At 45.2% G+C, this 19,090-nt stretch overlaps 2 protein-coding genes across 7 annotated transcripts in view; one reads left to right on the top strand and one right to left on the bottom strand.

Annotated features, from left to right (window-relative positions):
* The window catches only part of cdc42bpab (CDC42 binding protein kinase alpha (DMPK-like) b), a 75,049-nt gene extending 66,920 nt beyond the window's left edge, over positions 1 to 8,129 (bottom strand). For all 6 annotated transcript variants that reach the window (XM_072681186.1, XM_072681178.1, XM_072681154.1 and 3 more), the window contains exon 1: positions 7,125 to 8,129. In XM_072681186.1, the coding sequence (XP_072537287.1) occupies positions 7,125 to 7,302 (178 nt within the window). In that variant the 5' untranslated portion in view covers positions 7,303 to 8,129. The remainder of the gene's footprint in view (positions 1 to 7,124) is intronic.
* A 5,176-nt stretch (positions 8,130 to 13,305) lies between these two features.
* On the top strand, positions 13,306 to 15,093 carry lft1 (lefty1). Its single transcript, XM_072695988.1, has 4 exons — positions 13,306 to 13,570; positions 13,688 to 13,931; positions 14,032 to 14,271; positions 14,769 to 15,093. The coding sequence occupies exons 1-4, from the start codon at positions 13,312 to 13,314 to the stop codon at positions 15,091 to 15,093; spliced, it is 1,068 nt and encodes a 355-aa protein (XP_072552089.1). The 5' UTR covers positions 13,306 to 13,311.
* The last annotated feature ends 3,997 nt before the right edge of the window (positions 15,094 to 19,090 follow it).

Genomic DNA, 19,090 nt, shown 5'->3' on the forward strand with positions numbered 1-19,090 from the left:
CACGGCAGGCCAAAAATAGACTGGGTGACCCTCTATCGTAAGGACGCAATATAAAACAAGGGCATGGCACTATGAGAACAGCATATCCTGTGAACACACACACACACCCACACACACTTTGACCAATCAATTGACGGCACAGTGCAGGACCAGCTGAGCCCCTAGTGCATGCAGCATTACAGTGAGTCAGCAGCGTTACAGGACACCATACACCACTGCTCTATCTGCACTGTCAAATCTGACTCAGCCCCAGAGCGCCCACTACTCAAGATCTGAGACAGAGAGTGAGACAGAGTGAGACAGACAGAGTAAACTAAATATAATATAATATAATATATAATATAATATTAATTAATTAATTAATTAAATAAACACACTCACCAATCCTGGGTTATAGAATGTATATCAGCTAGTAGATGTGTTCACTTATCAAAAAAATTATCCGGTATCTTAGCCAAGGCGTCCGATTTTGCAGTGGTGCGTTACAATGTAGTCTGAGACTTGGCTTAAACCGTGATTAGGAAACGGTCATTAACGGTCAATTGCAATCTGATATTTTTCCCATATCCACCAAGTTTTGAAATCAGCCATTTATAACTGAAGATGCTTTACTGAAGATGTGACTCTAAAAATGATCATGACGATCATGCTCAAATCACTGCCAACAATATCCCAACATCATCAGATTTGTTCCACGGTTGGATTGGATTTATACATCTTGTTCTACTGATATCAGATCCAGCATTCTGGTCGATCAGCAGCTCAACAGCGATAGCATCAATCTTGATTTGCCATATCTACTCCTACATTAATATAGTCAAAGAAACAGAGAGAGGAAAACACAAGGAAGAGAGAGATAGGGATAAAGTCTGTGGCGAACCAGTTCAGGTCTTCAGAGATTTAGAGAGAGACCTAAAGGAATCATAATGCATGTTGTATTTGCATTATAGTAATACACTCGGTTTATTTTGTTTTGGTTGGAAACAAAAGTGTTAAGATTAAAAATTGGTTTGTCATTGAGCTCAACTATTTGTTAGAACCTTCAGGAGCTAGATAGACATTGTACATGTCAAATTAACTGCCAACTCATCTGAAAGAGGTGTAGTAGGTTAAGGGTAAAATTAGGTTTAGGTGTAGTAGGTTAAGATTAGAACTAGGTTTAGGTGTAGTAGGTTAAGATTAGGTTAGGATCAGACCTGGGATTAGGTGTAGTAGGTTAAGGGTAAAATTAGGTTTAGGTGTAGTAGGTTAAGATTAGAATTAGGTTTAGGTGTAGTAGGTTAAGATTAGGTTAGGATTAGACCTGGGTTTAGGTGTAGTAGGTTAAGATTAGAACTAGGTTTAGGTGTAGTAGGTTAAGATTAGGTTAGGATTAGACCTGCGTTTAGGTGTAGTAGGTTAAGGGTAAAATTAGGCTTAGGTGTAGTAGGTTAAGATTAGAATTAGGTTTAGGTGTAGTAGGTTAAGATTAGGTTAGGATTAGACCTGGGTTTAGGTGTAGTAGGTTAAGATTAGAACTAGGTTTAGGTGTAGTAGGTTAAGGGTAAAATTAGGTTTAGGTGTAGTAGGTTAAGATTAGAACTAGGTTTAGGTGTAGTAGGTTAAGATTAGGTTAGGATCAGACCTGGGATTAGTTGTAGTAGGTTAAGGGTAAAATTAGGTTTAGGTGTAGTAGGTTAAGATTAGAATTAGGTTTAGGTGTAGTAGGTTAAGATTAGGTTAGGATTAGACCTGGGTTTAGGTGTAGTAGGTTAAGATTAGAACTAGGTTTAGGTGTAGTAGGTTAAGATTAGGTTAGGATTAGACCTGGGTTTAGGTGTAGTAGGTTAAGGGTAAAATTAGGCTTAGGTGTAGTAGGTTAAGATTAGAACTAGGTTTAGGTGTAGTAGGTTAAGATTAGGTTAGGATTAGACCTGGGTTTAGGTGTAGTAGGTTAAGATTAGAACTAGGTTTAGGTGTAGTAGGTTAAGATTAGGTGTGTGAGGCTGAGTGGGGGAGGGCTAATCAAACAGCTGAGTGCTGTGAACATCCACTCTGCTGCACTTCTTCAGGTTCTGAAGCAGGGCTCTGAGTCAGCAGTTTCTCCTCCCTACAGAGTCACTGGGGCCTGAACTGAATGCAGCGATGCTTCACCCACAGCATGCCCTGAGGGTCCCAACACACTACAATGCATTTGACTACCTGGTCGCTGAGGCTCAAAACCACAGCTTACCAATGCTTATCGATGAAAAACACCAGCTTTTCTTTACACAGGGGAAAAGCCTTCTCTGAAAGTCACAAGAGCTGTATATTTGTCTCTGTGTGTGTGTGTGTGTGTGTGTGTGTGTGTGTGTGTGTGTGTGTGTGTGCACATTTTAGGAGAATGAGGTGAAAAGAGGGAATAGAGATGTGAAAGAGGACAAGGGGGAGGGGGCAGATAGGGAGCAAAAGTGAATTCTTTGGCTTTAAACTGTATTATTAGTTCTGGGTGCTCTGTGCCAAGCCTTGAGTGGGAGAAACATCTCGTCCTGGTGAAGAACCAAGAACTGGATTCTATAACTTACAGTAGGGTCTCCATTCATTTTTCTATGCAGCAAAAATAAAGAGGGCCTGAATATGTGCCTTGTGTCTATATACCAATGTCAATATGATCATTTTTGCTGCTCCGACCCTCTGTTCCCCACTTCCAATTTACATGGTCCTACTTGTATTTGGTTCTTTATAGAAGTGCCATAGAATGCACTCGTTAATGAATGCATACGTTGTTCTTTTATGTAGAAATAGTAAGTATGTGACTTTGGAAGAAAACATACCCAGACATGGTTTCAGACGCCCCTTAAAACCTGCCATTTTCCCTTCGGATGAGATGTATTGATTTTCCTTTTATGCTGGGCTTATGGAAAAAAACGATAAGCTCTGCCTTTATTGGCTGGTTTATGGCACTGGCTTACAGAAGTGCAATTTTTAATTCCAGAGTAGCCTAGCACCCGCTCACCGCCCTGGGATTAGCTTCCTCACAGCTAGGGGGGTTAGCATTAGCATTAGACTCTGGCTGCTTCCCCATTTGAAAGAGTTTGAAAAGCCACCATCACAACACTTGGTAGAAAGACTTTAACTAGCAAAGTCTGGCAGTGATGTGCTTCTTGGCTCAAAAAAAAGGCCAAAAAACCTGAAGTACCTACTGCGTTTTCTGAGTCGTAGCTTTACTGTATTTACTGTTGCTAGTGGCTGGGTGTATCTATATTTTGGGGGCATAAATGTACTGAGTTTGGGCTTATACCTAATGGTTTTGGAACTGGCCTGTTTTAAATTCCATTTCTTCCTTTTCTTTTCTTTTTTAAACCCAATTTTCCTCCCCGATTTTAGATCAGCTACCCAACCCATTTGTTAGTACTCTTCCCCCTCTCTCTCGCAACCAGCTAAACCATGACCGCCGGACAACCAACACTCTCTGTGGAGAGCGCCGGGTACCCGGCTCTCGGCTAGCAGATGGCCATGCCGGGCCAGCATCCTGAGAGAGCAAGGCCAATTGTGCTGTCTCAGGCTCCGGCTGCTGATAGCCGATAGACAGCATGACCCAGGTTTTCCAACCAGCGATCCTCGGGTCATAATGACAGCACTTTAGTCCATCTGTACTTTAAGCAATCGTCACGCGTGTCTAACCTACAGAACCCTGTGAGAATGCTGGCAACCCTCATGCTCCCCCCAAGCAGATGTGGTAGTGTTGTGATGGCAATTCATCATATAATATTGCTAATATTGCTTATGATGTTACTATGTTATGTTATGCTCCAGGGGTTAACACAGAACCGTATGTTGTTTCTAAGCTTCGTACAGAGTCCAGCAAAGCATCCCCTTTTCCAGGTAAACAATCAAATACCCCACATTCAACTAAGACTGAGGGGACCGTTAAAGCTTTATCGACATACACGGAAGGCATTCTTAACTCAATCCTATTTGTCTCTATACGGTGGCGCTGGCTCCCTACATGACACAAAGGCCTAAATCCTCTTTGGATTGGGAAAGCAGCAGAGGAGTACTTGTTTAACATACAGCAGCTCTTAATGTAAGCATTCGCCGAAGACAAGGACTGTCAAAATCAATCCTTATGCTGCTCTTAACCCTGTACGGATTCAGTCGAGACAAAAAACAAATGAAAGAAGCGAGGAGGGAGAGAAGTATTTAAGCATTGTTGCCATTTGGCCGTAGATCCAATTCAGAGAAAAAGCGATGGCAGGCTGCATGAATTCATCCTTTCATGAGTGAAATAATTATTAGAACAAAACAAGATGGCTGTGGGTCACCAGTCTGGATTTAGCTGGCAAAGAAGATGGTGCGAAATGTGAATGAATCATTCATCTGTCTGCCGTTTAAGCCAAGCCGTACGTTCCCCGGACTGTTTTTAGCATTCCAGAGAGTCCGTCGCTTGAGCACAGCACAGAAGGGTCTTCTTTTGTGTACATGTGACTCTAATTCTTCATAGCGATGGTTTCAAGACTTCTCCCAGCCAGGCTGTAGAGCGTTTAGGAGACACACTCAATCATTGTCCTTAACTGAACCGTCAACGTAAACATTTTAGCAGGCTCCGGAACAGTTTACCGCGCCACAATGGGCATCAGTGTGCTTTAATTGCCAAGAGCAGTCCCTTACGGGTTCACTTCGGGAGAAAAGGCGAGCAGGGGGAAGGTGAGTGTGTGTGTGTGTTATGGGGGGGGGGGGGGGGGGGGCAGTAGGCTGGGGTCAGTCACAGCACCCAGTGTCCACAGACAGAGCTAATGAACTGGTGGAGTACCCTTTGGGGAAGCGTGGTGAGGAAAACCAGATGGAGCTCTCGGGTTTTTCTGTGGCTATAAACCCAAATTTATCTCTGCGCTCCTTCTCCATGTGCCCGGACCTCCTGCTGGAGCAGGTCGCGTGAAATATGGCGGATGTAAATGCGCATTATTGTGTTGTAAAGAGACAGGACACAGGGTCCCTAGCGATGTCACACTTGGACCTCAGTGACTACAAACCTCTCTTTGCCTCCCAAACCCCATGGCCATGTCTACATCCGCTCGGACAATCAGCTGCAGGGTGGATGAATGAATGAATGAGTGTGTGTGTGTGCTAATGAACTCATGAGTAAAGGATCTGTCCAACGACTCTTTAAATAGTCAAATGCACAAAGAGGACAAACACAATGCACGGCCGTTTCCCTGTATGACATCATCATGTGTCCAGTGGCCCCACACTGTTTCCTGACTCTGCCCTAACGAGCCGGCCCACAGGAAACGGGCACACAAACACAGCGACACTCTCACACACACACACACACACACACACGCGCATGCACGCACACCTTCTCAAGGATGTCCTGAACCTTGTGTTGAAGAGGAACCTTTACACCAGTGTCCTGTCAGATGGCCTCCATAATGATGTCTGTACCTGGTCAACAGTGGGCTTAGCAGAATCCGGTCACTTTCCAATATGACCATGCAGAGCGCTCCTACTTACACAATACATATGGGATGATTGTACAGTGGTGGTGCCACAGTGCTCCACAGGTTGGGGATAAGCCAATGGCTCCTCAAGTTGATATAATTAGGATTTGCACTTCCACTTTCCATAAACTTTTGCTAGGAAGCATATCCAATAGGACAGCTTGACCTCTTAAGTCTTAGACCTCACACACAACAGATTCCACTGATTTTCTTCCCTTAGCTGTCCTTCGTTCATCACAGCCCCCACACTACAAGACCTACCCAACACCACACACACCTTCGAATTAGGCTGGTGAACTAGAGTCACGAGAAATAACCCCAAACAGCATGTAGCTTCATTAGTCTTGACACATAGGCAGTCACGTCATCCACACGCCTGCATGTGTCGAACCCTAACATCAGACGTTTGACAGTTCAAGGCGATAACACATACCGCTACGAGACTTTCAAATGCATTAAGGCGAGACACATATTTATCAGACAGCACCGGGCAGTGGAAACTTCTGTCTGCTGGGAAACAAACCGTCTACCTCAAGCTCGCCTGCAGTTGGCCTACAACAGCAAGCTTGGATAAGGTGAGCCGGCTGCATTCCACATTCGTGCACAAACCAGTCCGGCGGTGAGGTCATCCTTCACTTCTTCTGTTGTTGTTGTTCTTCTTTTTCAGACTCTGAAAGATCTGACTTGCGTGGTCTCAGGTGGGGTCTTACACATCTCCCTAACAATGTAACCCAACATGTTACTGCAGCAATACGCGCCCCTCAACGCCAATAAAGGCTGCTGATTTACCTGCGTCGTACCAATTAGGAGGATCGCTTCATTGCTCCTGTTGACAGGGAAAGTGAGACTGGAGCGATTAAACTAGTGCTGGGTGATGAATAGCCTATGTCTTCGGCCGACATACTGTGAAATATCAACACACTGGAATATCCTTGATGATGATGACGGATGAACGTCGTATCCGTGATAGAATATTCATAAAATAACTGCAGTGTGTCCATTTCTGGGTGCTCTGGGTGTTTTTTTTTATTATTTATTTATTTATTTAAAAACTGTGGGTTTCATTTCTGGAAATGTGCTTTCTGTCTGATTAATGATTACAATGTTGAAATTTTAAGCAAAAAAAAAAAAAAAAATGAGGTTTGTAAGTGTGGATGAGCGAATCTCTGGACACAGTAACTCCCATACTGTGATATTATGCATTATATATTATATATATATATATATATATATATATATATATATATATATATATACATATACACACACACACAGTGATACTAATTAGTATCAATACCACATGGCAAAACACTATGGTGTGCTACAGTGTACTTCACTGTAGTAAAGTGTAGCAGCCTATACAATAATAATCTCACTACAGGGCCTATGCTAGCTACACTACAGTGTCCCTCATGTATTAAACAGCGAACTACACCATTTCCCTCAGTAAATAACTAGGTAATACTGGAGTGTCATTAGCTACATTGCTCAGTACAGAATCACACGACTGCAGTCTGTTGTCATCCATAAACCCCCCAGTTAAAAATGCTAACGTTAGCACAGACCGGTCTCGGCAATTGAGCCTGTCCTTGCAGGTCTGTGCTGCTCAGCTGACATTTCTGAAGACCTCAAACAGCGCATGAGAGGCAGGCAAATGAATCTCACCCCAGTCGAGGAACTCCAGGACGTTCTTCTCCCTCCTGAGAGGAGAGCTGTTGCACTCATCGTAAAGGCAGACCAGGATATCCAGCAGGGTCTCCACACTGAGGCTCTGGCCGTTGGACTGAGAGGGGCCATCCAAAATCAGCTTCTCCAGCTTCTTCAAGCGAACCTCCCCGGACATGGCTCCAAACTTCGCTGCTTGCTTGTGTCGCGGAGACGGTCGAGGTCTGTTATTTCCAGCAGTGCTCAACACACGAGAGGGAGCTTCACCATTAACAAACGCTTACTTACTTACGGGCAGGCTCAAGGCAGGTAAAACGGGTCAGTCATGGCCCTCCTCGAAAAAAGCCTCGAAATGACGGTTGGAGGCTCGGTGTCACACAAAACATGGCAGGCTCTACCTCAGCTCTCGGCACCGGAGTAAACACAGCTCGCTAAGAGCCGCTGCTGCTGCCGCCGCCGCCGCCGCTGCTGCTGCTGCCGCCGCCGAGCCGACCCTGCCCTGGCCGGTGGATCTGACGTAAAGCTCGGTGCCTCCTTTTCGTGTTTCTGTCGCTCTCCTCCGGCTCCTTCCTCAAGGACATTACCGCCCGGCCCGAACACTGTGCTGAAGCGCCGTCCTCGGTGGTTCATGCGGGCGGTTATCCATCATGCGGTAACCTCCAGAAAACGCATCAGCGCTGGATCTGCAATGCTACAAAAGCCCGTACGCCCCTCCTCTGGGAGGACGACTGCGAAACGAGAGGGCGAAAAGGCTTAGCCAGCTCGATTTTTTTTTTTTTTTACCTCCCTTTAAAAGGCGCTCCTCACAAAGCAGCAGCTCCCTCTCGACACGTCTTCATGTCGAAAAGCGGCGAGTGTGTGTGTGTATGTGTGTGTTTTGGGGAGTGTGTGTTCGTTTCTGCTGGCTGAGTAAAGTTCTGCTGCAAATTGGGAGGAAAAGAAAACGCCTCCTTGTTCATGTCATTCTGCTGAGCCTTTCCCTGCCTCTCCCCCTCCCGTCTCTCTCTCTCTCTCTCTCTCTCTCTCTCTCTCTCTCTCTCTCTCTCCTGTAGCTTCTGTGCTGCAGGCGAAATCCGAGCTCATCATGGCGACCGACACACACACACACACGCACGCACACGCAGGCTACATACAAACATACACACACCGGCGTCAGAGGGATTGGGGGGGGGGGGATAGTGTGAATGGGATCTGCGAGCAGTGATGGGAGGGATAATTTCATTCATCAAGAATCGGTTCATACGATTCATCTACCGCACGCGGACAGATCCTCACATCATATCCACCTGATTATGTGAGGATACCTCACATAATGAATACGATCCTTCATATTATTAAGACAAACAGACCCTCTCTCTTTATATTGGGAGGATGAGCGAAACGACTAGCACTGCACACCACTTGCACAGAGCAATTCACATGAAAATATTACAAAATATATATTACTTCTCATCTTACTTATTTTTTTATATAAGACATGAGCAAACACTCAGTGCCTGTATTAATAAAACATAAAAACATTTTATGTGAGTAATGAGTATTTGCTTGTTTTTTCTAATAGACATGTGCTCTGATTAAACGTCCTATCCTGCAAGTCTGTATGAAAAATGAGCTCGTGCGCCATCTGGTGTGCAGAGTCATACAGTGCGGCCTAAACAGCAGCCTGGAGTTTGTCCTGCTTTTGTTGGAGTAACGGTGTCTCTACTGTCTAAGGAAGAAGGCTTTCTATTATATTTTGGAGGAGCATTGCTGTGAGGATCTGATTGCATTCAGCAACAAGAGTGTTCATGAGGTCAGGATGTTGGATGCTCACCACCCCACCTCATCCCCAACTCACCCCAACTCATCCCAAAAGTACTAGATGGAGCACCACCATCCAGAGAGCACAGTTCTTCCACTGCTCCACAGTTCAATACTGGGGGGCTTAGTAGCCCTCTATAGCCCACGCCTGGCATTAGGCATGGTGCTAGCAGATTGATGTGTATCTGCTCCAGAGAGTCCTGTTCTATTGGCAGTTCTATTACTTCTTATGTGGGATTGAACTGGACGGGCTAGCCTTTACCGTCCATGCATATCAGTAAATAATAGATGACACCACTTCCTTGGACAGCATCATTTGTAGGTACTGACCACTGCATACCAGGAACACAGTCAGTCGTCTAGCCATCATAGAAGGACACTGAAGTCATTGTCATGTGCATGAAACCAGTTTGAGAGACTTTTGCTGAGTGACCTAGGGCATTATCTAATGGCTGGACGCAGCCATTAGAAAATGGGAAATTGTGGTCATGGAGGGATGCACATGTTCAGCAATAGTACTTAAACAAGCTGTGGCATGCAAGCAAGGATTGATATTAACAGGCCCAAAGTGTGCAGGAAAAAAAATCCCCATATCATTACAACACCTCCATCAGGTCGGGTCCATAGATTCACACTGTCGGCAAGAAATATCCGACCCTACCATCTGAGTGGCTTAGCAGAAGTGGAGACTCAGCAGACCAGGCTACCATCTTCAACCGTGCAGTTGTGGTGAGCCTGTGCCCACTGCTGCCTCAGCTTTCTGTTCTTAGTTGACACCAGACATGCTGTTGTAGCCCATCAGCCTCAAGGTTGGAGGTGTTGTGCATTCTGAGATGTGTTTCTGCTCACCACGGTTACTGCAGCCTTTCTGTCAGCTCCAACCAGTCTGGCCATTCTCCACTGACCCTGATAAGGCACGTCTGTCTGCAGAACTGCTACTCATTGTTTTTTTTTTCCTTTCCTCCAGACACTGTTGTGCTGAAAATCCCCGGTGATCAGCAGTTCTATAAATATCCAAAGCAGCCTGCCTGGCATCAACGATCATCATGCCACGTCCATCTTATGCATCTACATGACTTTATGCATTGCACTGCTGCCGCAGGATCGGCTGATTAGATGAAGGAGGCGTACAGGCGTTCCCGACATAGCACTTAGTAAGTCAATATACACTGCATGGCCAAAAATATCAGGACACCTGCTCATTCATTGTTTCTTCCAAACTCAATGGTATTAAAGAATGAGTTTGTCCTGCTTTTGTTGGAGTAACTGTGTATCTACTGTCTAGAGAAGAAGGCTTTCTACTAGATTTTGGAGGAGCATTGCTGTGAGGATCTGATTGCATTCAACAACCAGAGCGTCAATATAGGTCAGGATGTTGGATGCTCACCACCCCACCTCATCCTAAACCCCTTAACTAATCCTAGAAGTAGTGGATGGAGCACCAACCATCATTCCAGAGAGCACCGTTCTTCCACTGCTCCACAGATCAATACTGGGGGGCTTTATACTTCTAGCCCATGCCTCTAGCACTAGGCATGGTGCCAATAGGTAGATGCTTATCTGCTTCAGATTCAGAGTCCTTTTCTATTGACAATACTTCTCTACAGGGCTTAGACAAGCTCTGTACATGTGTGTGTGTGTGTGTGTATGTATGCACATGCACATCTGTGCCAGCAGGACAATACAATACAATACCATATGATACAAAGAATAATAACATATGCATTTTGATAATATAATTATGTAAAAAATAATAATAATAATAATAATAATAATAATAATAAAAACAGCTGCAGTGTGTCTATGTAGAGGATGAGACGTTATTCACCCTGAGAAAATGAACAGCACGCTTGACCAGGGCTGCCCAATTCGTGTATATATATATAGTCTGTAGAAAGCCTGAGGGCCCTGACCTCCCAGCCCCGCCCACACCCCTTCCCATTCACGTAGTAAAGGCTCTCTCCACGCTGACCTTAACTGAGCTCAGTCTGACTCTGCCTCAAATGACTGCCTTCAAACGCACTCAGATCCAATAAGCGCCGGCTAATAAGGTGCTAATCATGCCTGTTAATGCCAAAATATGCAATATCAGATAAAGAGTCTGAACGCGCAGGCGCAGGAAGTGAGGGTTCAGTGCCTCCGGTCTTGCTGCTCAGGAGCGTATGGACGTCTATTTCTCTCTCTCTCTCTCTCTCTCTCTCCTGTAACGTCCCTACGAAGTCGTTTCGGTCCAGAAATAAGTCCATGTGTTTGCTAACTGCTGAAGGAAGAAAGCACAGCCCGTGTTTCGCTGTTTGCTCTATCCAAAAAGAGGCGGAGAGGGCGCTTAAATAGGACGAGGCTTCTTATGCGAAGGTGTTAATTAGCACGTGTTTTGTGGATTGGCGATTCCCTCGACCCTTTGATTAAGAGCTATGGCATCCGCGAGAATTAGAAGTTCTCTGTATTGACCAAAGGGGCTCTACATAATTGACAAGGGAAGGGGAGAAGACTGACACATATCACACACGGCTTCAAGCCTCTAATTTACTGCGGTGTGTGTGTGTGTGCTGTGTGTGTATTGTGCAGAACAGACTGGAGGAAAGAAAGGAGCTAGGCCTGTTGGGTGCATGGGGTGTTATTGTCAGAATTCACCAGAAATTTGCTGCTGTATTTGATTCCTTTATTATTATTATTATTATTATTATTATTATTATACATATACAGGCTTATGGCCTACGTATATAGGCCCTCTGTATAGGCTACTGTAGCTACTGCAAATGTAGGGCTATGCTGCATAGACCCCGTGTGGCTGTTGTCCCCCAAGTATCTCGAACCACTAATCACTAATCCCCTGAAAATCCATCCATTAAAATGTGCAAAGGGTGTGCCTTGAATATAAATAAAGTCTGCTTCCAAGTTGTATAGAGTCAGCTGCTGGTCTTGCGTCTATATTTGCACTCCATTCGTTCCTCTTCAGCTCACAGGAAAAGTCCCCGGCCTTCCTGTGGGCTCCCTCGGTCTGTCTGACATCTTAGAGCAAATAGAGGGGCCAATACACAAACTCAGACAGTGGCCCTTCAGTGCCACCAGCCCCTCTTCTTATGTTTGTGTGACCAAACAAGGCACGGCAAATTTGGCAATGGAATCAGATGATCACCAACCTGTGAAGAGCTCTCCAATCCACATCCGCTCGGCCTCCCCGGATTAACTGTCTGTTTGGCTAATAATTTTAATCTGGGGATGTAGGAGCAGGGGTGGTAGTCTTGGAATAAACATCCCATTGCCTCCCCCTTGCCCCCCCCCCCCAAAAAGACATACGCCATGCGGTCAAAGCTGGCCGATGGAATTATGAGCTACCTCAGCCCAGACTAGGAATGTTTTACAGTGTCCAGGGGAATGTACGCTCCAGGAACAAGGGCAGTACAGCAACACACACGCAGGCAGGCCGGGTGAGAGGGAACGTACCCGGGTTTACTATGGCTGGAGGCCCATTCATAAACATGGGCCATATGGACACATAACGGTTAATGTGATGTTTGGAGGAATGTGCATATGCATATGCATAAGGAAGCCTTCATTTAAACGGCACAGGCCTGTATGAAAGGAAAGGGGATTCCGTGGACGACTGCTACCGAAGGCTAATTATCTTATGGACATATTTGATGTACCATTTGTTTTCGACATTTCTACTGATTGGATTTCATTATCATGAGACTAGTGTCTACTATGCCTGCTGGTGTTACTTCTAGAAGACCTGGCATATCTCAGTCAGACTTCTACTGAGGTTTTTTATGATTATTATTGTATGAGACTTTAATATTTGACTTGGATTTATGTGTATTAGACTTTCGTCCACTAAGACGTTGTGTTACAGGTGCACATGTTGAAGGAAATAGCCTTACAATGGCCCCAGATTACAGGACTGCATTCCTGATTTCAAACTGAGCCCAGTTTGTCTGCTGTCTTGCTGCCCACTAAAAATCCAACTGGTCATTTGAAGACCATTACAGGCAAATTCATAAGTGAATGCCTAGGTTTGAAGCTGAGCAGTTTGTCTTCATGTTTCTGATGAAATGTGGCTTTTCATGTCGCACCTTTGCTCTGATGTCACCCCCCCCCCTCTCCCCACACACACACACACACACACACCCGCCACCCGCCCCCTCCCAGTGTCAACGTGCGAACAGCCCGGGGGTTGGGGGGATATAAGCACTGGGGTCCCTGTCAAAGGCACAGCATTTCACACTGTGAACAGGACAACTGCAGATCTCCTCCAGCTTCAGAGGTTGCACTTTTCTTGCAAGCTCAGAACCTCTACAGCTCCACATCTGCAGCTGCGCAGCCGCTGGACGTTTAGATCTGCAGCGCTTCTGGTCTGGTCTTCTTCTCCAGGGTTTGAGCTGCCATGGCCTCGTGCCTGCTTCTGTGCGCGCTCTTGCTCGCGTTGACCGAGGGCTTCACCCACGAAGACATGAAAGGAGCCATGCTGAAGCAGCTAGGGCTCAGCGAAGTGCCGAGGATCCACAAGCGGGACGTGGAGAACCTCGTGGTCCCGGCGCACATCAAGACCAAATACCTGAACCTGCTGAAGCTCCACAACAAGAGGAGGCGCCGCTCGCTGCCCAGCCTGGCGGGCATCCTCCGGGGCATCCCTGGCAATGCAGGTAGCTACATCTCCTTCTTTACTTTCTCCACCAGCTGTCTGGTGTTGGAGCCCTGGTTCGTCATCCTCCAGTATGACCGGCTGCTAAACCGACTGCTGTCTTTCTGATTGTCCTCAGATATCTCGGGTGAGTTTGTGTACTCTGACACGACAAGACAACGGGTGGTGTTTGAGATGGACACGAGGATCCCGGAGAACAGCGAGGTGACCATGGCCGAGCTGAAGCTGTACAAGAAAGCGCCCCACAAGCGCTCCATGCCCGAGAGGAAGGGCCAGCGCCCGGTGAACAACGCGCGGGTCAGCATCTACTGGGTGGAGGTGCTGCAGAACGGCGGGAACAGGACCTCCCTGGTGGACTCAAGGTAAGGCCTGAAGCCATATGGTGATGATCAGACCTGCTTTTCACGAGTGCAGCAGCTCTAACGGTCGCTCTAACGGTCCCTCGTTCATCGCCTCCATTAGGTTGATTCCTATTCACGAGACCGGATGGAAGAGCTTTGATGTGACGCAGGCTGTGCACTATTGGTCCAAGAGCCAGCAGAAGACCCCCATGCATCTGGAGGTGTGGATCGAGGGGGAGAGGCCGGGCAGCTACGCGGCTGAGATGGCCAAAACTGTACACTTCACCGGCCAGGACCCCAGCGATAACACACTGGGCAAACCCGAGCTGGTGCTCTACACACTTAACCTCGAAGAATATGGGTAAGTGTTAACACATTATATTATATTATATTATATTATATTATATTATATTATATTATGTTATATTATATTATATTATATTATGTTATATTATATTATATTATATTATGTGTTTATTTATCTATACTGCAAAAAAGTACTTCAAAACGTTATTTTATATACAGTGAAATAATAATTCATTCGTAAAATTAAATTATAATCATTAAAAATAAATAAATTAAAAAGTAAATATAATAATTGGTATATTTATTAACGTTTTATAATTATATATATAAATCATAAAAATATTTATTCATCAATGAATTATTTTCTTTAATTAAACGACATTTTTCAATGCCAATAATTTGTAAAAAAAAAGTATATATTTATTTAGTTGTTTGTTTATTTATTATTTTTATTTTATTTTTATTTTTTTTAGATTCTGTCCCAGAATTCGTATAAGATACACTGGTATTAATGTTAATGTGCTGTGTGTGTGTGTGTGTGTTTCTCTGCAGGTCTAACGGGGACTGTGCGGTGGGCAAGGCTGAGGGTCTGTGCTGCAGGGAGGAGTTCTTCATCAACTTCCGCGCGCTCACCTGGACGCAGTACTGGATCATCGAGCCGGCCGGCTACCAGGCGTTCCGCTGCGGGGGAGGCTGCCGGCAGCCCGAGCGGAGCTACGGCTACGGGGAGAGGAGGTGCGCCGTGGCCGAGAGCGCTCCTCTGCCCATGATGTACCTGGTGAAGAAGGGCGACTACACCGAGATAGAGGTGGCCGAGTTCCCCAACATGATCGTGGAGAAGTGCGGCTGCGCAGTGGACAACATCTCGGTGGTGTGAAGCCATGAACCCAAACCATATATATATATATGCACAAAGTTATAGATATATATAATCATAAAATAACGCGCAGTACTTACTTAGTAACACATCAAGCACTTTTTGTATTTACTTTGTATATATTGGTGTGGTGACATGTGGCGTGTGTGCCCCCAGATGACGACACACCCGTCCTGGTGGGCTGTAAATATATCGGATGTGTTGTGTATTTGCATTAGAATATGAAGTAAAGTATTTTTCACGCACATCTACTCTGGCCTCTGGTGTCGTTCGTTGCTTCTAAAAGCAGCCTGCGTTTGGGTATTCCAGTGTTTGCAGGCAATTCAGACTCACAGACTTCAGCACACAAAGCCATCGGAGCTGTGTTTGCTCTGTTTTACATACACGACCACCAACCACTGTGTACAGCAGAGGGGGAACGTCCCAAAGCCCACGTTCCCCCACTCTAGACCATTTGCAATGGAGATATGCTCAAGTACAAGTGAGCACACAGAGGTACAACACAAGCGGATTGGCCTTATCCATGTACAGGGGTGCTAGCTGAGATTACAGTAGGCTGGGCAAGGCCTTAACAGTGGTGGTGAGTGTCATTGCATAATGGTGTTTAACAGGTCTAACGGTTTACTGTAATGCCATCTCAAATATTACTGAATAAAAGCTTCAACTTTGAAACTTGAGTCATGCTGAGCTGTATATCTATTACTGCACGTATACTGTACAGCTGAAAGGAGGCTCTAGTACCCTGCTGGGCCGCCTCTAGCCTGGGTACAAGATGAGATAGAGGTTCGAGGGTATGGCATAGGTTGCTGGTGGCCCAGCTGATCCCATAACTGCTCCGGACAGGCCAAAGTAGTGTTGCAGTCTGGTGGAGGACATTCCTGGGAAACCCTTGCTGTGTGCAGGTGAGCATTATCCTATAAGTGTCCCGGGTCTCACTAACGGACTGTCGCATGCGATGGCTCCCCAGATCATCACACCAGCAGTTGGGGCGGCGTGTCACTCCACAGGCAGGATAGGCAGGATAGAAGAGCTTACCATGAGGCCTCCATACTCATGCTCGAACCACCATCGGTTCTCAAGCGGAACCTGGATTCGTTAGCTAAAGATAATACTGTACCAGTCCGTAGCAGTCCAGGTTCCTCGTTCACGGCACCACTACAAACAAAAGCGATGGTGGGCTTGGTCAGAACAGCCTGGATGGCAGGCAGTTTGTCGAATTGATCTTTTTATAGGGCAGAGGCTGAGCACATGTACGCCCTCTTGTGGCAGAACACATTGTGTAATCAGACCACACCTGTAATTAGTTACAGATCTGTCTGTGACAGAACTGTGGGCTATAATCTGACATTTCTAGCTGGGAGTGCTATTTTGTTTTTGGCCTAAACCCAAAGACAGGACATTCTTGTCAAAGTTTTAGGCAGTTTAGGAGCATCATGAATGAGTTTGCCACCCCAAGATTTGTCAGATTTAGTCTGAAACCATAATGAGGAATGTTAGAGGAATGGCCTGTTTACAGTCATGGTTAGAGAAGGTCAGGTGAGGCAAATTCCAAAGTTTTATGAAATTTTCAGACTCCTTGTCAATTCTTGTCCCAACAGTCAGCAGCCATCAGCCGACTAGCACTCTGTAAATAAAATGACTAATATCCACGAAGCAAGAGAAGCTATAAAAAGATACAAAGCATTTGAGCCACTCGTCTTCTCGGTATGTAATATGAAAAATGCCAGTTAACAGAAATGGTGGGGGTCAAGCTGAGGTCTGGAAGATGAAAAGGACATTCTAAGAGAACCTGCTCATAGAATTGCTAGAAAGCAAATAACTACTAGAAAGTAGTTACGATTTGATATGAAAGACTCAGAAGTGGTGGTGCACTGTTCTACTGTGCAGCGACACTTTCCCAACCTTTCAGGGGTAACATCTAAACAAGCCGAGTGCCTTTTGGAAAGAAGCCCTGTGGACTGATTAAGTGAAAGATGTAGTTGCAACGAGCTGCAATGAGCAAAAGCATGAAGAGAACACCTCTCCAACTGTTAAGTGGAGCGATCTTGCTTTGGGGTTTGTGATGGAGCCAGTGGCATGGTGAACATTTCGCTGGTTTAGGGAAAAATGTCTTCAGTTAAATACCAGTAAATTATGGTAGTAAGCACCACATAGTCTATGGCATCTACAACAGGACAATGATCCTAAACACGTCTTACATGGGACTCCACATGAGACCACCACAAGAGGGGCAAGCCAAGGTGACCCTCAATGACCCATAACCTAAACATCATTGAAAATCTGTGGAAAGATCTTCAAAGGGATGTAATACTAGCCAAAGGGGTTGTTACTAAGTGCTCATCATGTAGTGTGCCCAAACCTATAAAGCTTATAGGGCCCTTTCCCTTTTTTTTTTGATAATTTGAAAGGGTAAAAATGATTTGCATGCCACTTAATACTTTTTTAAAACTGTGCAAAAGTTTGGACATTGTGAGTGTTGCAAAGGCACAGGAAGTGAAAAAGAATGAGCAAATCAGGTGAAGGGGAGGGCGAAAGAAGGAGAGGGAGAGAGAGTGCAGCAAATCATCCTGTGATGTGTCTCATGTTTTACCTTAGATGAGCCGATGACAGTTCGCTTATTCTCTCCTTGTTTGACGGGCGAGCAGTATGAGGACACATGGATGTCAGTCCCAAAAACGGTTTGAATAAACAGAGACTCTCAGGCTGTGTATTTAGATTTGACACGTTCGAGCTTCTGAATGCGTGGTGTGCTGGTAGCCATGAGGCAGAGATGCTGGTGGAATCCCTCCTAGCCGTTGGCTTTTCGGGGCGGTCTGCAGAGATTGACACACTCACTTCTGCACATTTACATCAGCACAGCTAATTAAAAAAATGGCCACTGATGCTGATATCATTTTTGCTATGAAAAAAAAAAAAACGCAGCTAAATCCAATTTCCAAGCTTTATACATGCCTGGTTTGGGAATTGCAATGCCTCAGACTGCAAGACCCTACAGTGAATAGTGAGGACAGCTGAGAAGATCGTAGGGGTCTCTATCCTCTCCGTCACTGACATTCACGCCACACGCTGCACCCGTAAGGCATTGCGAAGGACCCCACTCATCCCACACATGGGCTTTTTTCACAAGATACACTCAAGGTGCACTGTTCCGTGTTAGCTTTGTCCCACAAGCAGTAAACAACAGAGACTGAACTAAACCCCCCCTACCCATAGCATTTTAACCTGTCTGCATCCTATTTATCTTATTCATATATTCTACACTTTACTACCTCAGTACCTGCTGTGCTGTGCTGCTCATGTTTTATGTGCATTATACACTGTCTGCATATAATGGCACGGCATGTTGTGTATATATATATATATATATATATATATATATATATATATATATAGGTTATTGGGGGGCTATAAGATCTAACCGTTTGGAAGAAGAACCAGTCATTGTAAACTTGTGGTTTCTACAGCATGGACTATAAGTCAAGAATGGACAAGAATGTACTGCATGTACAAATACAGTTTGTATGGAAGTCATAAGAAGGAAAGCTTAGACCTCATCATGAAAAAATCAACATTTGAAGAACGATGCTGATCATGTAGGGAAGCCAGGTGTGATTTGGAGCATGAAAGTCTAGCAGGTTTGCTAGTTATAACTATGGGCTGTCACATGCGGACAGCGCAATATCAGGTGCCCCCCACCCCCAATACTGTACTTTTTCAACATTGCGTAAACAGAAAAATGGAAATATTACAAACGTTTAAAAGCAACACCACTGTAATAGTACGAGCAGCGAAAAGGCCTGTAAGTGGAGTAAGAAAAGCCGAACACAGACATTTCAGAGCTTTATTACAGTCTCAAAGGCCAGAAGCATCTTTGAATTATCAAACTTGGACAGTCGTCATCGTTGGAAAAATAAATACCACATACAAAACGTTATAAATAAAATCAAGGTCTTTTTTTTATGCACAGAGCTGCAATAGTTCAGAGTACAACACGCCA

The sequence above is a fragment of the Salminus brasiliensis genome, chromosome 1 (assembly GCF_030463535.1).
Source record: "Salminus brasiliensis chromosome 1, fSalBra1.hap2, whole genome shotgun sequence".
Lineage (NCBI taxonomy): Eukaryota > Metazoa > Chordata > Actinopteri > Characiformes > Bryconidae > Salminus > Salminus brasiliensis.